This window comes from Lichenostomus cassidix, chromosome 6 (genome assembly GCF_008360975.1).
Source record: "Lichenostomus cassidix isolate B80296 chromosome 6, HeHo_3.0, whole genome shotgun sequence".
NCBI lineage: Eukaryota > Metazoa > Chordata > Aves > Passeriformes > Meliphagidae > Lichenostomus > Lichenostomus cassidix.
This window is the reverse complement of record NC_139487.1, coordinates 17,125,585-17,144,889: the sequence shown is the minus strand read 5'-3', so window position 1 is coordinate 17,144,889 and position 19,305 is coordinate 17,125,585. Positions and strand designations below refer to the sequence as shown.

At 41.6% G+C, this 19,305-nt stretch overlaps 1 protein-coding gene and 1 long non-coding RNA gene across 2 annotated transcripts; both read right to left on the bottom strand.

Moving 5' to 3' along the window:
• Positions 1-1,217: 1,217 nt before the first annotated feature.
• Positions 1,218-6,848, bottom strand: LOC146435361 (uncharacterized). Its single transcript, XR_014853210.1, has 2 exons — positions 4,152-6,848; positions 1,218-3,362 (listed from the first exon to the last, which is right to left on the bottom strand). It is a non-coding gene; the product is annotated as an uncharacterized LOC146435361 (long non-coding RNA).
• A 4,865-nt stretch (positions 6,849-11,713) lies between these two features.
• On the bottom strand, positions 11,714-18,983 carry TMEM273 (transmembrane protein 273). Its single transcript, XM_085065319.1, has 3 exons — positions 18,877-18,983; positions 13,710-13,760; positions 11,714-12,919 (listed from the first exon to the last, which is right to left on the bottom strand). The coding sequence occupies exons 1-3, from the start codon at positions 18,926-18,928 to the stop codon at positions 12,774-12,776; spliced, it is 249 nt and encodes an 82-aa protein (XP_084921445.1). The 5' UTR covers positions 18,929-18,983; the 3' UTR covers positions 11,714-12,773.
• Between the last annotated feature and the right edge of the window lie 322 nt (positions 18,984-19,305).

Genomic DNA, 19,305 nt, shown 5'->3' with positions numbered 1-19,305 from the left:
TGCTAAGAGTGGATTTATATCAGTGGGGTCTGATTTCCAGGACTCCTCCCACAGCTATGTCTTTACTAGCTATGCAGCTGTACTGAGTCCAGTGGAATTTTGCCTGATTTATTATCATGTGAACAAGGGCTGCACCAAGCTGTGTGACTCCTGCAGTTAGTTTTGATTTGCACTGATGCAGCTGACAGAAGGATTTGACTTGAATGATCTCACTGTTGCTTTGGCACTTGCATTGTAATTAAAGCCAATGTGTCGTTATCTCTTTAGAAATGCATGCTGTGCCTGCACCTCTTAGCTCACTTCTTGTGCCCACAACTGTCTGCTCTTCTGAATAACTCTATTCACAAGCATCATTATGTCCTGGGCATCTGCTGTGAAGGGGCTGAGGTCCAGTGTGACACGCTGGGGCATGTGTCCAAACCCTGACTCCGAAGTGCTTCCCACTGTTATCCATTCAGGGGAATGCCAGTGAGCTCAGGGAGGGAAGGGGGTGCTGATCATGGGCAGGTATAACCTGTGCTGGACAAGCAGACAGGTGGGTGCAGATGCCTCTTGTGCTGGGTGTGAACCGCCTGGGTTGAATCCTTGATAAAAAATTCATGGAGCTAACAGTGTGTTTTGCCTTTTGACTGAATGCCTCCCAAATGCTCCCCTTTCATCTAGTGTTCCTTCACTGATTATTTCCAAGCACTGCTGTGCAGCTTGGCCCAAATTTAGGAGCTGCAGATTCTCCAAGTGGTGGTGTAAAGCTGGTTGTAGGAAAGGGCAAGAGCAGCAACTCTCTAGGGTGGCAGAAGACTACAGCTCCATGTAGTAGTGACTAAGTGTGCCCTAGCCTCTCAGGAACAACAGAAGCCATAGCTCTGAGGGTCCCTTGTGCCCAGATGGTTCATCTCAGGACTGCTCATCCTTCTCCTTTACCCAGGGAATCAAGGCCCACACCAAAAGGTTTTCGGAAATCATAATCTATTCATCACCCCAGCATATTTGCCTGATCAAGATAATCAGCCTTAATTCTCCAGGCCTTTCTCCTCTACTGCTTGTAACTTACCATTTCTTGTTTATTTTCATCTTTATTTCCCACAGTGTACTGAAATGATGTGTACTGAAACGTTTGTTCACACAAATAAGGGAAGGTGATAGCTTCTCTCCCTGACCACATGCTCTCTCTTCGGTTCCAAGTCTTAATTAAAATGATACTAAAGGAAGCAAATCAATTAACAGATACCTTACAAGATGCTTTATTCACTTACACATGTACACACAATTACTTACAAGTATCACATTACTGCTCTAGTTTATCTGTTAGCAAATGCTGCTAATGAACTGCAGTGTTGCTGAAATGGGTAATAAACACCTAGGAAACCAGGGAAAGTATTCCAATATATCATTTTCCTCTCAAAATAAATTTTTCATTTTGTTATTCCAAATCTGTGGGAAAATTACTATCCAGTTTCCTTTGCATGTTTGAAAATTGACCTGCTTTGTGAAAGTAAAAAAAAAAACCCATCTTGAAATCCTTTTAGTTACAGTTACAAGTAGTACAGTAGTTTATTCTTTATAAAAACAAAATACTGATTTGTCTGCTCTTATGCTCTAACAGCATGTTTCCCCTAAGTCCCTGACCCAGCACATCAGCTCTACCTGATCTGAAAGTTGATTGCTGGGTAGGAGGCCCTGTTTTCTATGATTTTTCTGAGTGATATTTCTAATAACACTCAGAATTTCTAGGTTGGACTTCAGTCTTACAATTGCTTTTTTTTTTTTTTATTTGGATTACATCTGTTACTTTAGTGGAGAACTAGAAAGAACTTTATTTATTATGATCTGCCACGCTGAAAGCAGAAATGGGTATAAAAGTGAACTTTAAGAATGTATTTAAGGTGAGAAATTTAAAAAATCCGCATGTCTATAGACATTGGCTTGAGCTATGTTTATGAAGATCCTATTTATTTACAGTTTGTGGTCTTTGGATCTGGATAATGGTTATTTGTAATCTGCAATAAAATAGTGTAATGTCTTGTTTGGAGTCATCCTGTAATGCTATAACATAACAGCTCTGCCTGTGAAATACTGGGACATTATTTGTTGTGCAGCCCATCTACCTGAGGCTGCCAAGCCTTGAAGTGCTGCTGGGTTTCCTGAGAGGAGCTGTAGGAATAGCAGAGGGTGCTGGCCAAGTGCTCCCAAAGATCCCACAGACACTTGCTGCCCTGTCTTCACAAGGTGAAAGAAAAGCCTGGCTTGAAATACAAAAATCTTTCTGCTTTTCTTGCGCCTTGTGATGACAATATGTTATATAGAGTATTCTTGAAAGAAGAGGATTAAACAGAATAGAATCTACAGCATTCTTTTCTGAGATGAGACCAAAACCACAGATCCAAAACTTTGGTAAAGGTTGGAAAGTGTTTACAGGATAACTTGGGTTTAAATAATTTAAAACTATTTAAACTACTCCAAATGTTCTGAAACAAAGCTCTAATTTTTTTTTCTCGTTACTCCCACTGTAAGAAGCTTGTAATTGGAGCCAGGCAAAGCAATTTTGATATAATCAAGTCCACCAGAACATATAAGGCTAGAACAAGAATGAAGGTGCTGGGAAACTGCAAATATTCACAAATTCTAATTGAACTGAGTGAAAAAAAAATAGGGATAGGGAAAGTCTGGAAATCACAGATTAGCTTGTTTGTACAGTGTTGACATGAAGTGTCAACAGAACATGAAAAACATTATTTAAAAAATGATTTTTTAATTTCAAATGACCATTATTAATTTTAAATGGTTGAAATCATCACTACCACCTACAAAAGACATCACTTCTAAATGTAAAAGAGATAAAACTTTAAATTAATTAAATGTTTTCCTAATAACACAAAACATACACTTCCTGAAATATACGAGAAGCCTTGTTTTGTTTTAACCTCAAATGAATGATTTTCCAAGCTGCTGAAATCATTATTTACTTATCCTGAAATATGGGTGTGACCATGAATTCTGCTGCTGAGTTATATTGCCACCTGTCTGATTACCTGGTATTTAACTGACTTTAGAAATCACCCATATACTCATCACAGAATAAACAGGATCTATTAATGAGCAGAGCTCGTCTGTTTTATTTTCCTCATACATTTCCTCCATATACATGCTGTGAGGGATTGCAGGCCTTTTGGGTGCAGGTGATTGAAGTTAGCCTGCACTATAAGCTCTTCCTGTAAACAATCAATCAGCCTTTCAAGTAAAGAACAAAGAAAGGGATTGGTATTGGTAAGAGACTTCTATTGATCCTCAGTCCAGGTAACTGTTGATTGCAAAAGGGTTATTGATATTTTGTGCTTTGGTTTCTTATTGCATTGCTGTCATCTCTGAAAAGAAAGAAAAATCACAGATTAACAATAACACTCTGGCTTTGGTTTCATCTGGATTATCCCAGGTAAAACATAATTGTAAAAGCTGAGCTGGGAGATACCCAGGTAAAAATCACAGGAATTCTAGAAAGTTATTAATGGAGATGCTGTAATTACATTCATGAAGTTCTTTCCACTTAACTTTTCTTTTACTAGATGTTTCTTTGTCCCTTTGGAGGCACCTGTTTTTCCTAAGTGAACTAACAGAACAAATGCATGACTGTGGCTGTTGTGGTGACTTCCAGATGCCCTTTACACTGCCAGGTAGGAATCCACTAGCAGCAAGCCATACATTTTAGGGTAGCATCCCAGTGCTCCCTGTATTGCAGACACTGGACTATTGCCATTTGGGGTGCTTCCCAGGATTGCCTTGCCCCAGAGTGGGGAGCAGCTGAGCAGCTCCTGGATCCCTGTTGTGGCTGCATCTTCCCAGCAGTTTGCTGCTTTGGGTGCCTGCTGCTGTGGGGCAGCTGCACAGGGCAGAGAGCCTTGCAGTGTGCCTGGCTGTGTTAGGGTATTCCAGGTGAAAGCAGCTGGGAAGCTGGAGGACAGCACGGTAAAATGATCTGCTTTAGGCTGTGCAGAGTGTCCGGCAGAGCTGGGCTGTTGGGAGGAGCTCAGGGTAACCCCTCAGCCTTTATTGCTGTGCCACCTTGCCCTAGGTGGATGTGCCTCTACAGTTTTGTCTGCCTGGTACTGTCAGTCCACCCCCCTGTACCACCAGCACCCCCTTCCCCCAGAACACACCTGCTCTGGCTTGATCCCAGGTTTGACCTGCAAAGTGTAGAGAGTGAGATATTAATTGTGACTTTCAGAGCAATAATCAAAGGTGAGAATTCAAATGAGCAACACACTAGAGCTGGGGAAATGCAGGACCTGTTTTCTCCATTACTGTGTCTTTTATTCAGTTTTACTCCATCTAGTGTCAGTGCTTGGGAACACAATCTTGTCTTGCAGCCCTCGACTTGTTCATATTAAATCTCATGACCTCACAGAGAAATTAATTTCATCGTAGTCCCACTCCTACAATACAACTTAAGCATTTTCTGGTGTCTTTGCTAAAGAAAGATGTCACAGGAGATTTGGTGGGCAGGGACAATACTTCACATAATGTGCCTGAGTCTTCTTTCCTTCTCTGAGAGAAATTTTGTCACTCATTTTTCACTCACATCACCTTTTAGAAAGCCCTGCCAAAATTTTCTGTTCATGTGAAATTCACTGCCCTAACTGTTAGTGTCTGTAAGATTCTGATTCTCATCTTTCTAATCTATGTCAGAGAAGAAGAAGCTGGCAGGGAACTGCTAGGAAGGGCAGTTCCTAAGAGATTGCCTAAGTGGTCTAATCCTAAGTCACTCAGTTCTCTGTATATAGAAAGAGCAAAGAAGAGACTGGTTGGTAGGCCAATGCTCTTCTCCATGAAGTCCAATGCAATCAGTAAATCACCCCAAGATAGTAGTTTTCTTGCTGATTCTCTCAGGCAATCTTCTTACTCTTGACAGTGCCAGTTCCTGCAAGAAAGGACAGTCCAGCCTTCCCTGGCACCTCAGTTGCAGTATTTTACCACTTCCCTTGTGCCAGACGTCCTTGAACAACCTGATACCTCTGAAAGTTATTTTTATGTTCTACTGCATTGGTTTTTGGCAGGGCTGCTTCCCTGGGGCAGTGGAGAAGTGTGACCAGAACATACAGCTGTGCTGGGAAGGGGGGGAAATGAAGCAGGGATGGGAAATCCTTTTTCTAGGGATGGGACATCCTCTTCTCCCGTGCTTTGCTCTCCTCCAGGGAGTCATGGAAGCTTGTTCAAAGGAACCAGTTCCCAAACACTTTAAAAAGTGCATTTCTGCCTACAGGCAGAAATCTTCCTATCTCCAGCCTCCACCTCCTGTGCCAGCACAAGAATTTCAATGTCTGTGTAGTAAATAAGATTTGGGAGTGGACCAGGTGTGGTTTTAATGTACCCACACACACAATCCTAATTACTTGTCAGGCAGTGGTTTTCTGTGTTTTACCCTTACAAAACCATACAAATTTTCCATTGACTCTGTGAGACTCTGCAAAGTGTCTTTAAACCCCATTTAAATCCATATGGAAAGCCTTTAAGCCCATAAACTTCTGTGAGCTGCTGAGAAATACACCACGGATCCCCAAGCATTTGCAGCCTGCAAGGCAGAAGTCAGCATCACTTTGTGGTACTCATTGATTTCTTCCAGCTTGCTATTTGTTCTCTGACACCAGGCTGTAAAGTGCACATGGAATATGGAGAGTGAATGAGTTTAAGCAACAATCAGGAGAAAAACAAACATCTGTGCTGATACTTAGTACAGGTTGTTCAAGGCACAACTCTTGGACAATAAGAGATCAGGGAACTGAAATAAAATGATCTGATAGATTATACACATGATTTTAAGAAAGGATCTGTAAATAATTTTATTTTCTGAGGTGTCACTGAGAAAAGCTCTTAGGAGTCCATCTGAAATCAGTGATGCCTTTTTCATAAGTTTAGGGTGAACCTGTGTGCAGAAATTAAATGTGATACAGGGAAATCTGTGAGTTGGAATATGCAGGAGCTCTGATTTGATGCTATTCTTGTCTGACTAACACCTGTGGCATTCTTGAGTCTCTTGCGTCAAGTGGCCTTGGTTTGTGTTGGTTTTAAGCTGTCCTTTGGCTATCATAGCAGCTTTCATTCCTAGCTAATCCCATGTTGTCACTTCTCTGACAAGCTCTAGACAACACAAAGCTCCTCAGTCTGGTTGGCAGACTGGTGCTGCCAGGGAGCAGGAGGTTCTTTGCTTGGTGGCATCTAATATTTGAGTTACCCTGGGTGCCTGTTGACAGGGGTGAAGAGGATACTCTTCCAGAAATATTTCTGCTTTTTTTTTTTTTTTTTTTTTAATCCAGCCTTGCAGCAGCTCCAGGGAAGGGTAGAATTACTCGTTTATTGCTGGAATCATTTGCACCAGCAAGTTTGCCAGCAGCGACCACGTTGGCTGTGGAAGGAATTGCCTCTGACAGGTGTCTGAATATTACCAGGAAGGCATTCTCCTGACTCTGCAGGTTTGGCACCAACTCTTACAATCAAATTATTTAGAGCTATTCAAGACTAGTCTCAAACAGTTGTGCAGAGGGGTAGGAAGGAGTAAGGATTCTTCCCTGTTTGGCAGCTGTGAAAAGGTCAACCACAAAGGCAGTCCCCAGATCCAAGAGGAGCACAGGTGTCCTGGACCAGATGCCCTCCCAGGGAATGTGGAGGATGGCCAGAGAGGAGCAAAAAATAGCCAGAAGTGTGGCTCTGCCCATCAGGCTGGTAGCTGGAATCAGTGAAGTATGCTGTGTCTGGAAACAAGTTTAATGAATTAATCTCACCCTAGCAGTTTGGGCCAGATGTATATGTGTGTGTGTGTATATATATACATATATATATATATAAATATATGTATATGTAAAACTATATATACATATATATATGTAAAACTGTCTGTTGGGCAGTGTGTGTGTCTGAATACAAAGTATTCCCTCAATCCAGGAATGATGCTAAGGGGAGTTAAGAGCCTGCCCAGTGTCTTAGTGCTGCTTTTTAAAGCCTGCTGTCCCCAGCATTGTGCAAAGCTTAATGTCCTTGATTTTGAAGTGTGTGATAAAAAGATTAATTTCATTATATGGAGAGGGTAACCTGAGCCAGTGACTTGTCCAAGGTTGTTCAGAACAAGTTCAGCTAGACAGAGTAGTGACAGAACCTGGTAGAAAAACCAGTTTATTGCTCTAGTCACTGGTTACTATTGCCTCAACACAGAATGGATATTGACATTTTGTTTATGCAAATGTATATGTGCAAGGAGTTGAGAAGGCCATTTCTGCTGAGATCATTTGCCCATTTTTTAACATTTAAGCACACATAGAGTTGTTTAGACCATCTGAACTCACAGTTAAGTTCATTTGCAACAGCATGCATTATTACGGCATTTGTGAAGCTTTAAAATATTTTCCATTAAACTCAGTTCCCAGGATGCGTGCTGAGGAAACCTAAGGCAGTGAATACAGCCTTGAGTCTATCAACAGCCCATTAATCCCTACAGTGTTGAGCAAGGAATTGGGCCTTTTCTGATGTATCAAGCCCTCTGAGTTTTCCTCCACTCCCATTCTCCCAACAGTTCTTCCCTGTTGGATTTTGGCCATGGTGGCAATGTGAAAAAAGGCTCTGAAGTCAAAACAGACCACACAGGAATAATTTGTGCCTGATTTTGCAAGGCTTTTTTGGGTCATTGAAGAGGTTAAGTGTCGTTGCTCACTCTGCTTTCCCTTATATGTAAACCACTAACAACTTGTGAAAACTTTGTTGATCTGATAATTGGATTCTTTGTAGAACATACTACTTGTCAGAATGAAAGACCTTGTGAAGGCCTGCTTGGGAAAACAAGAGCAGCAAGTGAAAGAACAGCTTAGGGCATAACTGAGGGAGGTAAAGAAAATCCATTCACCCAGAGGTATCAAAGATTGTGTGGAATCTACATGATTGGTCTGCTACAGATCCAAGAAGATTAAAGCGACTACATAGTTTAAAAGGAATATTCCTGGGAGAGGAAAAGAAAAAATAGGCTTGTTTTAGGAGAATAAAGATAGATGCAGACAGCTCCCTGCTGGGCTGCGGGCTGGATGTACAGTGTTACCTGTGAGTAGCTGATGCTACTGAGTGTATCTGAGTGGCTGCAATGCCTTTCAGTGACCAGCACCCTGTGCACCTTGTGTTCTCCATACTGACCTTTCTCCCTTGTGCACCACTCTTCCAGTGACAGACAAGGCCAAAGTCTCTTTTTATTCAGTTTGTATTTACTTATGGATTTTGATTTGTAAATTATGGGACCATTTTCCAAAGGTCTCCCACTTGTTGCTTTCTCAAGTACCCACTCTGGCACCAAAACTCGATCTCCAGTTTTGCTGGTGATGGGACTCATGTCAATGCTTTTGGCTCCCTGCTTGTTAAATTATGCATTCTGCAATTCAGAGTGTTATAGACCAAGTTGGACTATTTGGATCAGAAAGAACTGTTCTCATCTCCAAAACAAGATGTTTGTCTTTCTGTCTGACTTTAAACCTGTTTCAAGGATATGCTGTTTTCAGATCAGATCTCGTTCACTGTCCCTGCCTGTCAGGCTACAGACCTGAACATGACAAAATGCTAGGAAAAAGACTCTTGGTTCAGATGTTTAGGCTGCCACAGTTCTGATGGCTGGAAGAAACTGCAGTTCAGCATTGAAACCTGCATATGATTGTCCAAACCTAGTCTTTTCCATGCCATCCATCTCTGATGTTGATATTTTCAAAGCAGATTATTTCACCTCCTATGCAATGCATGGCGCCATTTTTAGAGATTTTTAGAACAAGATTAGAGGCTTTCAAAATGCAGTAACATTCCAAGACCTCCTCCACTCACCTAAAGAATGCTACAGTTTTCAAAAGTATCCTGTGTTTCTCAAGCAAGGGAGAGACAAGTTTGTCCCTTAGAACTCAGGAGGAAAAATGAAAGAGAATAGCTAGAGGCAGCTTAGGATAGGAAAAGAAAATCACCAACACACTTGGCAAGCAGCTCCCAAACTCCTCCTCTCTTCCATCAAACATCAGAAGAACTTGTGTATTGCATTTAAAACTTGATTTTCTACTGAGTGATTTTCATGGAGTACTGCAGAGCCTAGAGAGTGTAATGAGGAATTTTGTGTGTGCTGTTGCCCAGAATGTGTTGACAACTGATTCATTTGCAGCAGGTTTAAAATATGTACCTTTTCCCTTTTAGTAAACATTCTCTGTCTCTCCACCCTTCTCCTTGTCTCTGTATGTCTCTTTCTTTGTCTCCTGTCAAAATAAATCTGGCTGACATGCACTGTAGTTAACTCAAAATATTGCCAGCATTAAATGTGCCCAGACATTTTTATGAATACATTAAACTTGCATGAAATTTTTAGGCATTATAATTTACCAAGCTTACACCAAGATGGCATTTGATACTGACATGAGCTATTAATTAAAAAAGAGGACGTTAAATAATTGTCAGTTGACATCTAAATTACTGTTTTGTTGGCTGACAGAATCTTGCCTCAAGCCTTTCTCTTCTCAAGTGTTAGTAAATATCCCATTGAGTTTAAGGGCATCCCATTGTGAATTGATTGTTTAAACCTTAATGTTATGTACCTGACTAAATAAAGAGGTAAATGCTGTTAATTATTTCACGATGAGCTGTCAGTGTCCTGTGGGTGTAGAAACACTTGTGTTTTAAGTATTTTGGAAACTATGAAGGGAGACACATTCCAACTACTTCCTGAATTTTCACTTAGGTGAAAATCTGTGCTTGGAATGGGTTGGTTAGGTTCAGTACCAGCTAACTGGGGTTCTGACATAGAGGATGATTATCTGTATCGAGGCCTTCAGCTGGTACGAGGCTGAGCAGCTCCATGGGCTCTGAAAGTTCAGTGCTGGGTGATACCCACTCAGAGTATTTCCCAGCTAGGGAAGACGTTTGTGGGAATACTGATGTGAAATTTAAAACAAAATTTGGCTGAAGGTAAATTTGGTTGAGTATTCTATCAGTTGGACTAAAGTTTTTTTTCCTGAACAAGCATTAATAATCATCGCTGGTCAAGTAGAAAATGAAGTTGTCTGCAGATTTGCCAATTCTCCTCTCCAATCTTAAAGGAATGGTGCCTTGATTAACAGTGAGGGATTCAGGTTGCCTATCCCTGAGGAATTCAGGATGGCTATATGGTTGGGTGGAGTAAATGCAGTTATTTCAGATAATAGACTTTATCAGAGGGTTTTCTAGGACTAGCCACTGGTCTAAAAATTCCATGAATTAGAATTCCCTAGGGAACTGAAGCAAGTAGATAAAATCAACTTAGACCTAATTATCATATGTCTCTCTGCTGACCTGAATAAATCTTACTAAGGATTAGTTTATTAGGGGCATTTTTAAATGTTTGCTATGGCTGTGGTAGTATTTTTACCATCAGTGGTTTCCTCAAGGCTAGTAGAAGGCTATACTGTTTCCACAGATTAATACCAGCATTATAAAATCCCTTAGTGACCCACCAGAGAGTAATACACAGATGCCCTGAAGCGAATGAGAACAAAGATTTGCTAGTAAATTACTGACTACCACAGCAGAATTGAAAAGCACACTGATTAAGAAGTGGATTTCTAGGTTTTTTTCTACTTAGCCATAAAAGCATCATATCTAACATAGTTTTGCCCCAAAAATTGTGGAATTAGAGTTTCTCTCACTGTTCAGTGTCAGTGCCTCTAAGGCAAAATGCTTGTGTATTGTGTCACACTTCCAGCCTTAAGACCACAATTTTGTCACAAAACTGGAAACTTCCCTCTACTTCTTAGTAAATTCTTGTAGACTGGGATAAGGAAACATCAAAGAGGTCAATGCAAGGTCACCATTAAAGACGTAAAATTTTGCTGCCACCACAAAGTCAGTCACTTCCCCTAGAAAGATCAGAGGATGATATAATAAATATTCAGACTGTCTCTGAAGGAAAATATGACACATAATAAACAGCAAAGGGAGCTAGAGAAGTCCAGTGTGGAACAGTTCATAGATCATACCGTCTGCATTTCATCCAGGCAGTAAATCTACCACTGCCTTCTGTGGCTCTTCTTGTCTTTGTTCCTCTCATCTCTTTATTCCCTTTTCTCTTGACTCTGGGCTCTGGCTTTTCTGCTGTGGCTTCGCTCTTTCTCATGACTTTCCCATTCATTGTTCTGTCCATACTGTCCTGAAAGCCCCATAAAGTTTACCAGGTATTCTATGTTTGTTCTTCTGACCTTTATCATAGTCCTAATCTATTTAGGTTACTGCACAGAATTTGCCAGTCATTTGGCAATCATTCTCAGAGAATGGTGTGTTAGTAGAAAGGAAACATTTTGTGCCAGTTAGCAGTGTCAGGCTGGGGAAGTGTCTCCCTGGGAAAATTACAGGCTTCAGGACTGGGGCCCTTCTTTGCTGGGCACACAAAACATTGAAGCAGTTGCTGCAAAGGGTGTCCTTGCTGTGATCTTTAATGCAGTGTTTACATGTACTGTGCTCTCTTTATAAGGAGTGGCTGTGACAGGGATATCCTTCTATCCAGCTCTCTGAGAGAGGCCAAAAACCATTTCTGAGATCATTGAGTACAGCTGTTGTCTTCACTTGATGAGAATGCTCATTAATTAATGTTTGGGGTTTTTTAGTCCCATATAAAATGTCTCAAGGTGACACAGAAAGGTGTCCACATCTGTAGGTTATTATGAGCCGGCAGCTTGCAGTCCAAGTCTCTGCTCCTGTACATCCCTCCCCCATTACCTGCAGAGTGGCCATTTTCTAAGAAGGCTGGCCCTGCCAGTGAACTGGTCAGGTGCTCAAACCCTAAAATGGCCTTACTGTTTCTGGAAAAGGGGAGGAAGGTGAAGGGCAATGATGCATCTCTTCCAGCAGGAATGATCACTGCATGACCTTGACTTGTGAGAACCTGGAGTGAAGGGAGTTCTCAGAACTGAGATCCAGACACAGCAACCTTAGTTTAACCCATTTACCCAGAGTTTGTTGTTATTATATGTAGTACAAACAAAACAAAAAAAAGCTGTTTCATCGCAAGTGTTTGAAGGATTTTAAGTTTTAAAAAATATCTGTCTGCTGGGTTTTCTTGCATGTTTCTGAAATGTTAAAATGGTGTTACAAGAAAATTCCTTTTTCCATGCAGGTTCACTAGATATCCCAGTCCTCTAGAGGCTTACCATGTGTTTTATGTGCAGTCATTCAAATGTGGGGAAGCATCATGCATAAGGAGAGCAAGGAGTTAAAAGTTGTGCATAACTGCCACAGAAAACATCATGACTCTTACCTTCTGTCCATTTTGCCATCTGATTCTAAAGTGAGAAGAGGAAAATGTGGTTAGTTAAGAAGCAAGTAACAGACTGGTGACAGCCCTCCACAGAAGTTGTGAGGAGGCAACCAGGAGTACAAAGATACATCTGGTAAAGATCCAGCCATCCTTTCTGAGGCAAAACTCTTTGACATGAGTTGTGACATGCAACTTTCCTAAAGACCTTCTTGATTCTTCCAGCTGGAATATCTCATGACAATTTTCTCAGAGCTGTATGTTAGCTAATATTTTGGCTTAGAGTTGGGTTGTAGCATATCCCCAGGGTGTCATGAGAAAGAACTTTGAGGCTAAAAAGAGTTGGTTATACTGAAATGTGAATCTGCAGTTCTACACAGTCCAGCAATTCAGACACTTTTAAAATAGTTCTTCATAGGAAAACCAAAGCTGTTGTACATACACAATTGCTAATGCTGAAGCTCAGATATACTGTATCAGAAGATGAGGAGAGCTAGATCTATGGATAAGGGATCAGGAGTATTTTTTTCTTACCTCCAAAAACACTGTCAATAGTTTTGGTTTTGATCATGCAGATTATTACTGCTACAAAACCGATTGCAAGAACTGCTCCCAGAGTAACTCCTATAATAACATATGTGTAATCTGCAAATATTGAAAACAAGTCAGTGAGTATACACCATTAAGTAATAAATACATCGTTGTGTTTCAGATCTGATGAAGTTTAAATGCATCCCAAAAAAAAGAGTGCTGAGCCAGACTAGGTAGCTGAGAAGAGTCTGAGTCTTTCTTTGAGAGTCTTCTCTTTCAAACCCCTACATACCATGAAGCCATTTGAACCTGGGGCTGAGGGGCTCGAGGGTGTTTTATGATAATGAGCAACTTCGCTCTTTGGTGTGCGCAGGTCTCAGCTGAGTTTTAGAGCTAGGGCTCTGCTTTTCCTCCTAAAAGCAGAATCCCCCATCCCCACTCCTTTGCCACTCTGTATCCTTCCAGCCTCTTACTCCTGTTTCCCAAAGCTGCACATGCACATACCCACCTCCCAGTCCTTCGCCTCCTGCCCTGCCCAGTTATTCTGCCTCTAAGTCTTTGCTGGCAGGAAGCAGTAGGATTTTTAAGTGTAAACTATGAGCCATGTGGTGACTTTGCATCACTGAGTGTACATGTGTCCTCCTTCACACTTCAGGCAGGAGGGTGCCTGTGCTCAGGATCTGAGCTCCATGCTCTGTTCTCCCTACACACATTATGCTGACCTAAAAGTAATTTAAAGTGTCAGTCACACGACAGAACTCTGCAGCACTAGGCAACTACAAACTCACAATCAGATGCTTATCTTGTACACATTAAAAATATATAAAGTCTTCTAAAGACATTCAGTTTTGTTATTTTGCCTCTAGTGAAAATAGAGGAAGTGAAAATCTTACCATGAACTCACCTATTTCCTCCTCTGGGTTTCCAGAAGCATATACCTTTGCTCTCCAAAAATCTGGAATGGAAATATTTTAGCCTGTTAGGACATGGAGCAGAATGCCATTTCTTGCTATTTCCAAGTGGACAGTTGATTCTAATAAATCTTAAGATAGAATCTAAGGCTTCCTGCAGTAGTGAATTTTTATCTGTCAAATTAATGAGGGTATCCTAGAAATGTGGCCACACTGGGCCAGTTTTTGACCAGAATAGAAAATACAATTCCAAAATTTTATGTTGCCTTAGCACTGTTTCCATTCCATGGTTTCCTCACTGCAAGCCAGAGAGCTTTATACAAGAGAAGTTCCTATAAATCAAGAAAAAGATTACAGATGCAGTAAAGCTAATAAGACATGCTAATAAATGAGGATACAACATAGCCCAACACCCCTTTCCAGAAAACATGAATCCAAATCCTGCCTGTAGTTCCAATCTTCAGAATGAGATTTATTGCTGGCAGAGGAAAGTCTTTTCCTCTTGCAAGCAAACTTTGTGGGCTGGGAGCAAACCTTTTCAGAGACTTCTATGCAAAGTTCCCTGTTCATGAAAAGGACACCTCCTGGCTCTTCCCTTCTCCACAAAGCCACTGAGCCATGCTACCTGATGCTCACAGTGTGCAGGCACTCAGAACAGAGTGTTTTTGAAGAAAACAATTCATTCCCACATACTTCACGAAGGAAACAGAATCAACATATAAAAAAAGAGAAAAAGAAGAAGTCATGTGTAGTTTTAATGTTGCTTTTTTATTATAGGAAAATGTTAAAAATGTACACGAATTTTTTTTTCAGTGCAAGGATATTTCCACCAAAGTCTTTTCAAGTAGCTCCAAATGATGTAAGTGATGTGTAGCTGCAGGAGGTGCCTGGACCATGGGAAAGCTTTAAAGGCAGATGTGACTCCTGCATTCTAAACCAGCATACTGCTAAATTTCTGTCTCCTGCAAATGCTTCAGGCAGAACATGAAGTCAGTGCTCTTTGGCCAGGGTGACAGCACATACGGCACCTGGTGGGAATACAGCTGTTTTGCACACAGCATCATAGTTTTACTGGCATTCCCACCATAGCAGGGAATTGGGAGGGAATATCGTCTGGCTGAAATGCAAGTAGAACTTTAATGTCTTAAATACACTCAGTTTTCCTACTGCTAAGGTGTCCAACATTGTATATCCCAGCTCCTCTCCTCCACTTTTTGTGGAGAAACACTTTTATTTTCTTGAGGTTCTGGGGTCTGTGCTTTCACTTGTTGTCCAGTAAAATGAATGCTAGAAACATGACTTCTTTTAAACTTGAAGCATAGTCCTTACATTCTAAAACAAAGCATTTTGGTATCTTTACAGAACTACGTCTTGTGTCTGCTTTTCAGACTGCTAAAACTCTTGAGCTGAGTGTGGGCCCTGGGGCTTCCATGGTTATGTCAAAAAAATCTGATATATTGGGTGGCTTACAACATATTTGTTTTTATTTCCTGGTCTTAATCACATTTCTATTCCCAAATTTTAATAAATTAAAAACCAAGCTTCAAAAAACTGGAGAAGAGCTTAAAAAAAAAATCTTGAGTTTTAAAGCAAATGTATTTTGGGAACTATAATTCAGAGCTGAAAGTCCTTTTTTTGCCAAACTTTTCTTCATAATGAAAATATCTGGAAACTTATTTTATACAAGCAGAAATGTTTTCTCTCCAAAACCTCCACAACACTCAGAGAAGGAGTTGCAAGGGGTAGAGAATCTACTGGCTGTAGATTCTTACTGGCTGTACTAAATGACCAAAATCAAAGTTATAAAGATAAGGAAGTTCAAAGAGAAAAAAAGGTCTAAAGCTGCACAGTGGGCATAAAAAGCATAGCTTCTCTTTTTCCGTATTAAAAACCAGTCTCTTTGCTCTCGCCTGTGATTTTATTTCATTATAAATTTTAAAAAAACACCTTTCTTCCATCCCCTTAATTATTCTTTGTGCTTATATGAAGAATGTTTTAAATTCAAACATAATAAAAGTGATATTGTATTACTTTTATTATCCTAATGATCATAATACATAGACCTTAATGTATGCTTTCTAATGGAATTAAACCAGTGACAGATTATATGTTTTATGGCAGAAATAATATTTTACATGGAATATTTTATGTAGGTCAGTTTAATATATTGAGATTAAATTATTAGTTTCTTTTTTAAAAGGGAGGGAAATTTCTGAAAACCCACAAGACTAAAGAGAATATTTTCAATTCATACTTTCAATATGCTTTTAGTTAAGGTTTAATGTCATTTACTGGGTGCTGCTTAAATACTGTTTGCTTTCAAAGACAGTGTCAGGTGGATTCTGTTTGTTTCAGTTTTTTCTTGGGCAGAAAGAGGTGCATTAACTAATTCAAATACACATTTTTCTGTTTGATCTTTATCTTCTCTGCAATTTAGATCTTTTGGGGATGTACACAAACCTCCTGGTTCAGAGTGAGAAACCTGGTTCAGGTTAGAAATTGTGCTTTAAACTCTGCAGTGCTCTAGTCCCAGTGCTGTATTCCTGACTCTCTCTGCACAGGGCTTAGACTGACTCTCACATCTCAAAAAAACCCTCTGGGCTTACAGAGTATTTGCTGCTGTGTGGAAGAGCCTTGCAGATGAATTTGATATGCACACCTGAGTGACTCGTGGATTGTTTTTCAAAGAGCCTCGAGGCAAGTGCAGGTGCTCTTTGCCCTGTCCTGTGCCTGGCTCAGGCACAGGGTGTCCTTGGCACCGTGATGGAGATGTGTCCCCAGGGCTCTGTTAGCACCAGGAGGCTGCTGAGATCCCTGCTGGGGAACATCTCAGTGAGGGTGTTGTTGGCACAGTCTGGAGGTGAGGCTGCAGGCTGGGTTACAGGTGGGGGCAGTGAGAAGCAGTAACTGAGAATCTGCTGCAGGAGGAAGGTTTGGTGAGCTGTGCTGGGGAAACACAGCGGGGCAAGCCAAGCTCATACTGCCGGCTGCAAACACAGTCCTCTGCAAGTGTGGGTACTCACTGCAAGGCAGAGCTGCTGAGCAAAGGATGGGCCTGCAGATAAATACACTGGGCTGGGAGCCTCTAGCCTGTGGTCTCAGTGTGACTCTGGGCAGGCTTAGCCCTCCCAGACCTGCTGCACACAGAGCTGAGCCAAGCAGAGAACAGCTGCTGAGCCACCCTGTTGTCCCTGTGCTCTCTGTGACACAACTCTGCTCACCCAGTACCTTGCCCAGAGGTCAGCGAGCAAGGAAAATGGTGCAGAATGCAATTTGGGCATAAGATCAGGGAGCAGGAACAGCTCAATTTCCCCACCTGATTAGGTATTGTAAACCACTCCTTGCCATAACCTGCAGTGATAAACAGCAATATGTGCCTCATCTTTCTCAGAACACAGCACTTGCCTTAGTCCCCTTGCTTTTTGCCTCCTGTTTCGATTTGACTTGCTTCTCCCTTCCTCCAACAACTCATATTTCTCCTCACTGCAGCAGAAGATGGCTGGTTCTGTGGCATTGCAGTAGCCAGGAGCTCAGTGCCGTTTATAATGGAGGCAGCAAATATGAAAGGATGCAAATATTTGGGAAACCCAGAAGCAGGATAGTATCAGGGGGTATCTGAGCAACTCCAAAGTAAGGAATGTCCTTGACAACAAAGAGGTTTCAGGCAATTATCCTGCTGGAAACCATTCCTGAAAACCAACATATAAAAATGAAAAGTATTTTGGCTGGTATTTAGTGTAGCAAAATTTCCGGTCTTATGTAAATTTCGTAATATAGGTGCTGTTGGCATCCAAGCAAATGAGTCCTTTCATTGGAACTCTGGGACAAAATCCCTCACTCTACTACTAGATGAGGACAGGAGTAACTCTTACATTGACACAGGAGCTTTTTGAGCTGTAGTCTGTGCCAGGCATCCTTCCGTCCAAGGCATATAGCTTGCCTGTACCTTTCCCTGTGAATACCTGGAGGTATTTTCCCTGTATCTACTGCAAAGTGCCTTTAGTTGTTGAATTGTCACCTTGCTGCTCCTGAGTCTGCATCTCTCTGCTCTAAGCAAATGCTGCTGTGTTAGTGGGGTTTGTGTCATTTGATTGCTGAGCCATGAGTAGTCAGTCACTAGGGAGCTGTCACAGCTGACTTCATATCTCTGAGAATCATTACCTACGTCCTGTGTAGTGGTCAGTCTCCACTCCTTTGGAGCCTTGGAAGTGTCTGTAGAAAGGTGCAGAGGGCTTCAAGGGCCAAAAAAACCAGTGGGAGCAACAAATTCCTGTGTGCACCCTGAGAATGGGTTCATGCAGGGCAGAGCACTGCTGTAGATCTGTGGGTAGCTCTGCAGAAGGTGAGGCAGGAGCAGACATCCAGTGGATGCAAGCTGGAATAATGGCTCTGCATGTCTCAGGTGGGGCAAACTGCCCTTGTGGGATTCCCCACAAGTGCAGATGGAGATTTTCTGTGACTGTCTGCATGAAGCAGGGTAGTACGGGAGGAGCTCAAGAGGTAAAAGCTGAGGCTTTTGCCACCAGAGGGTGGTGCCTGCCCCCTGTCAAACGTCCTGGGACGGCAGTAGCCCATGGAACTGCTGCCAGCTCCCCCTCCCCGTTAGCCCACACTGTCACAGGGTTTATATGATCCCTGCTGAGGCTTCCTAGCCTTGAGCACCGCTTCTTGCCTGCACGAAGTGGAGACGAGTAAGCATGAAGTAAGAAACAGGTAATGGGAAAACCCTGCAGGGAGCATTAGAAGCAGCACGAGTCAGGAGCATGACAGTCTGGTAAGGGAGAGTTGCTGAGCCCAAAAGCAGCTTGCAGTCAGCATGCACACAGGTTAACTTCTCCCTCACATTTTACTGATATACTGTTTCCTGTACAGAGCCAAACAAGGTGCTCAGCAGCTCTGCCATCTCATCTGCAAAGCTGCAGGCGTTTTCCTTCGTGGTGTCTCCTGGACTGTGCACAGCTGACTCCTTTGCACCCGGAATAGCAAATTGGAGCTCGAAAACTCAGCAGAATACCCCTCTGGCTCAACAAATGTTTTTTCTCAGAGGAACAAAATTTTAAACAACATATATACAATTAATTTGGGGAATATATAAGCCCACCAAGCTCAGGAAAAAAAGTTCTCAACAAGAATGGAAAACAAATAAGTTAGATCACTTACGTAAGAGAAGAAATGCTGTTGGGACTGATATCCAGCTTGTCAGTAAGGTCATTATGAATTTGTCACCAAAGAGTAGTTTCACCCAAGTTTTTCTGAATTTTGCTCTTCTGCAGTGTCTAAAAAAAAAATTTAAAGAAGGTCACATGATTATTGAGAAACTACAGTCACATCCTGAGTAGTTACGTTTGCAAAGAAGTTCCCTTTTTTGGGTTTAAGTTCAATATGTAAACAAACTTGCAAATGTTTTGTGCAGAAGGTGGACAGCCAACAGTCACAGCCTGATTCAGCTGTTTTGCTCTCAATGGGATCTTTAAATAACCAACAGTTACTTTTACAAAATTGAAAATGTCCTACCATGGTGAATTTGTTTCTGCTGAAATCTTCTAAATCCGGGGATAAGCCAGTGGATTTTCTGTCTTAGAAGAAGAA

Coding starts and splice junctions, on each gene's coding strand:
- TMEM273 (XM_085065319.1), bottom strand. CDS start 18,928: ATGACCTTACTGACAAGCTGGATATCAGTCCCAACAGCATTTCTTCTC. Junction 13,761..18,876: donor AACAGCATTTCTTCTCTTAC/GTAAGTGATCTA, acceptor TTTCCATTCCAG/ATTTTTGGAGAGCAAAGGTA. Junction 12,920..13,709: donor AAACCCAGAGGAGGAAATAG/GTGAGTTCATGG, acceptor CAATATTTGCAG/ATTACACATATGTTATTATA.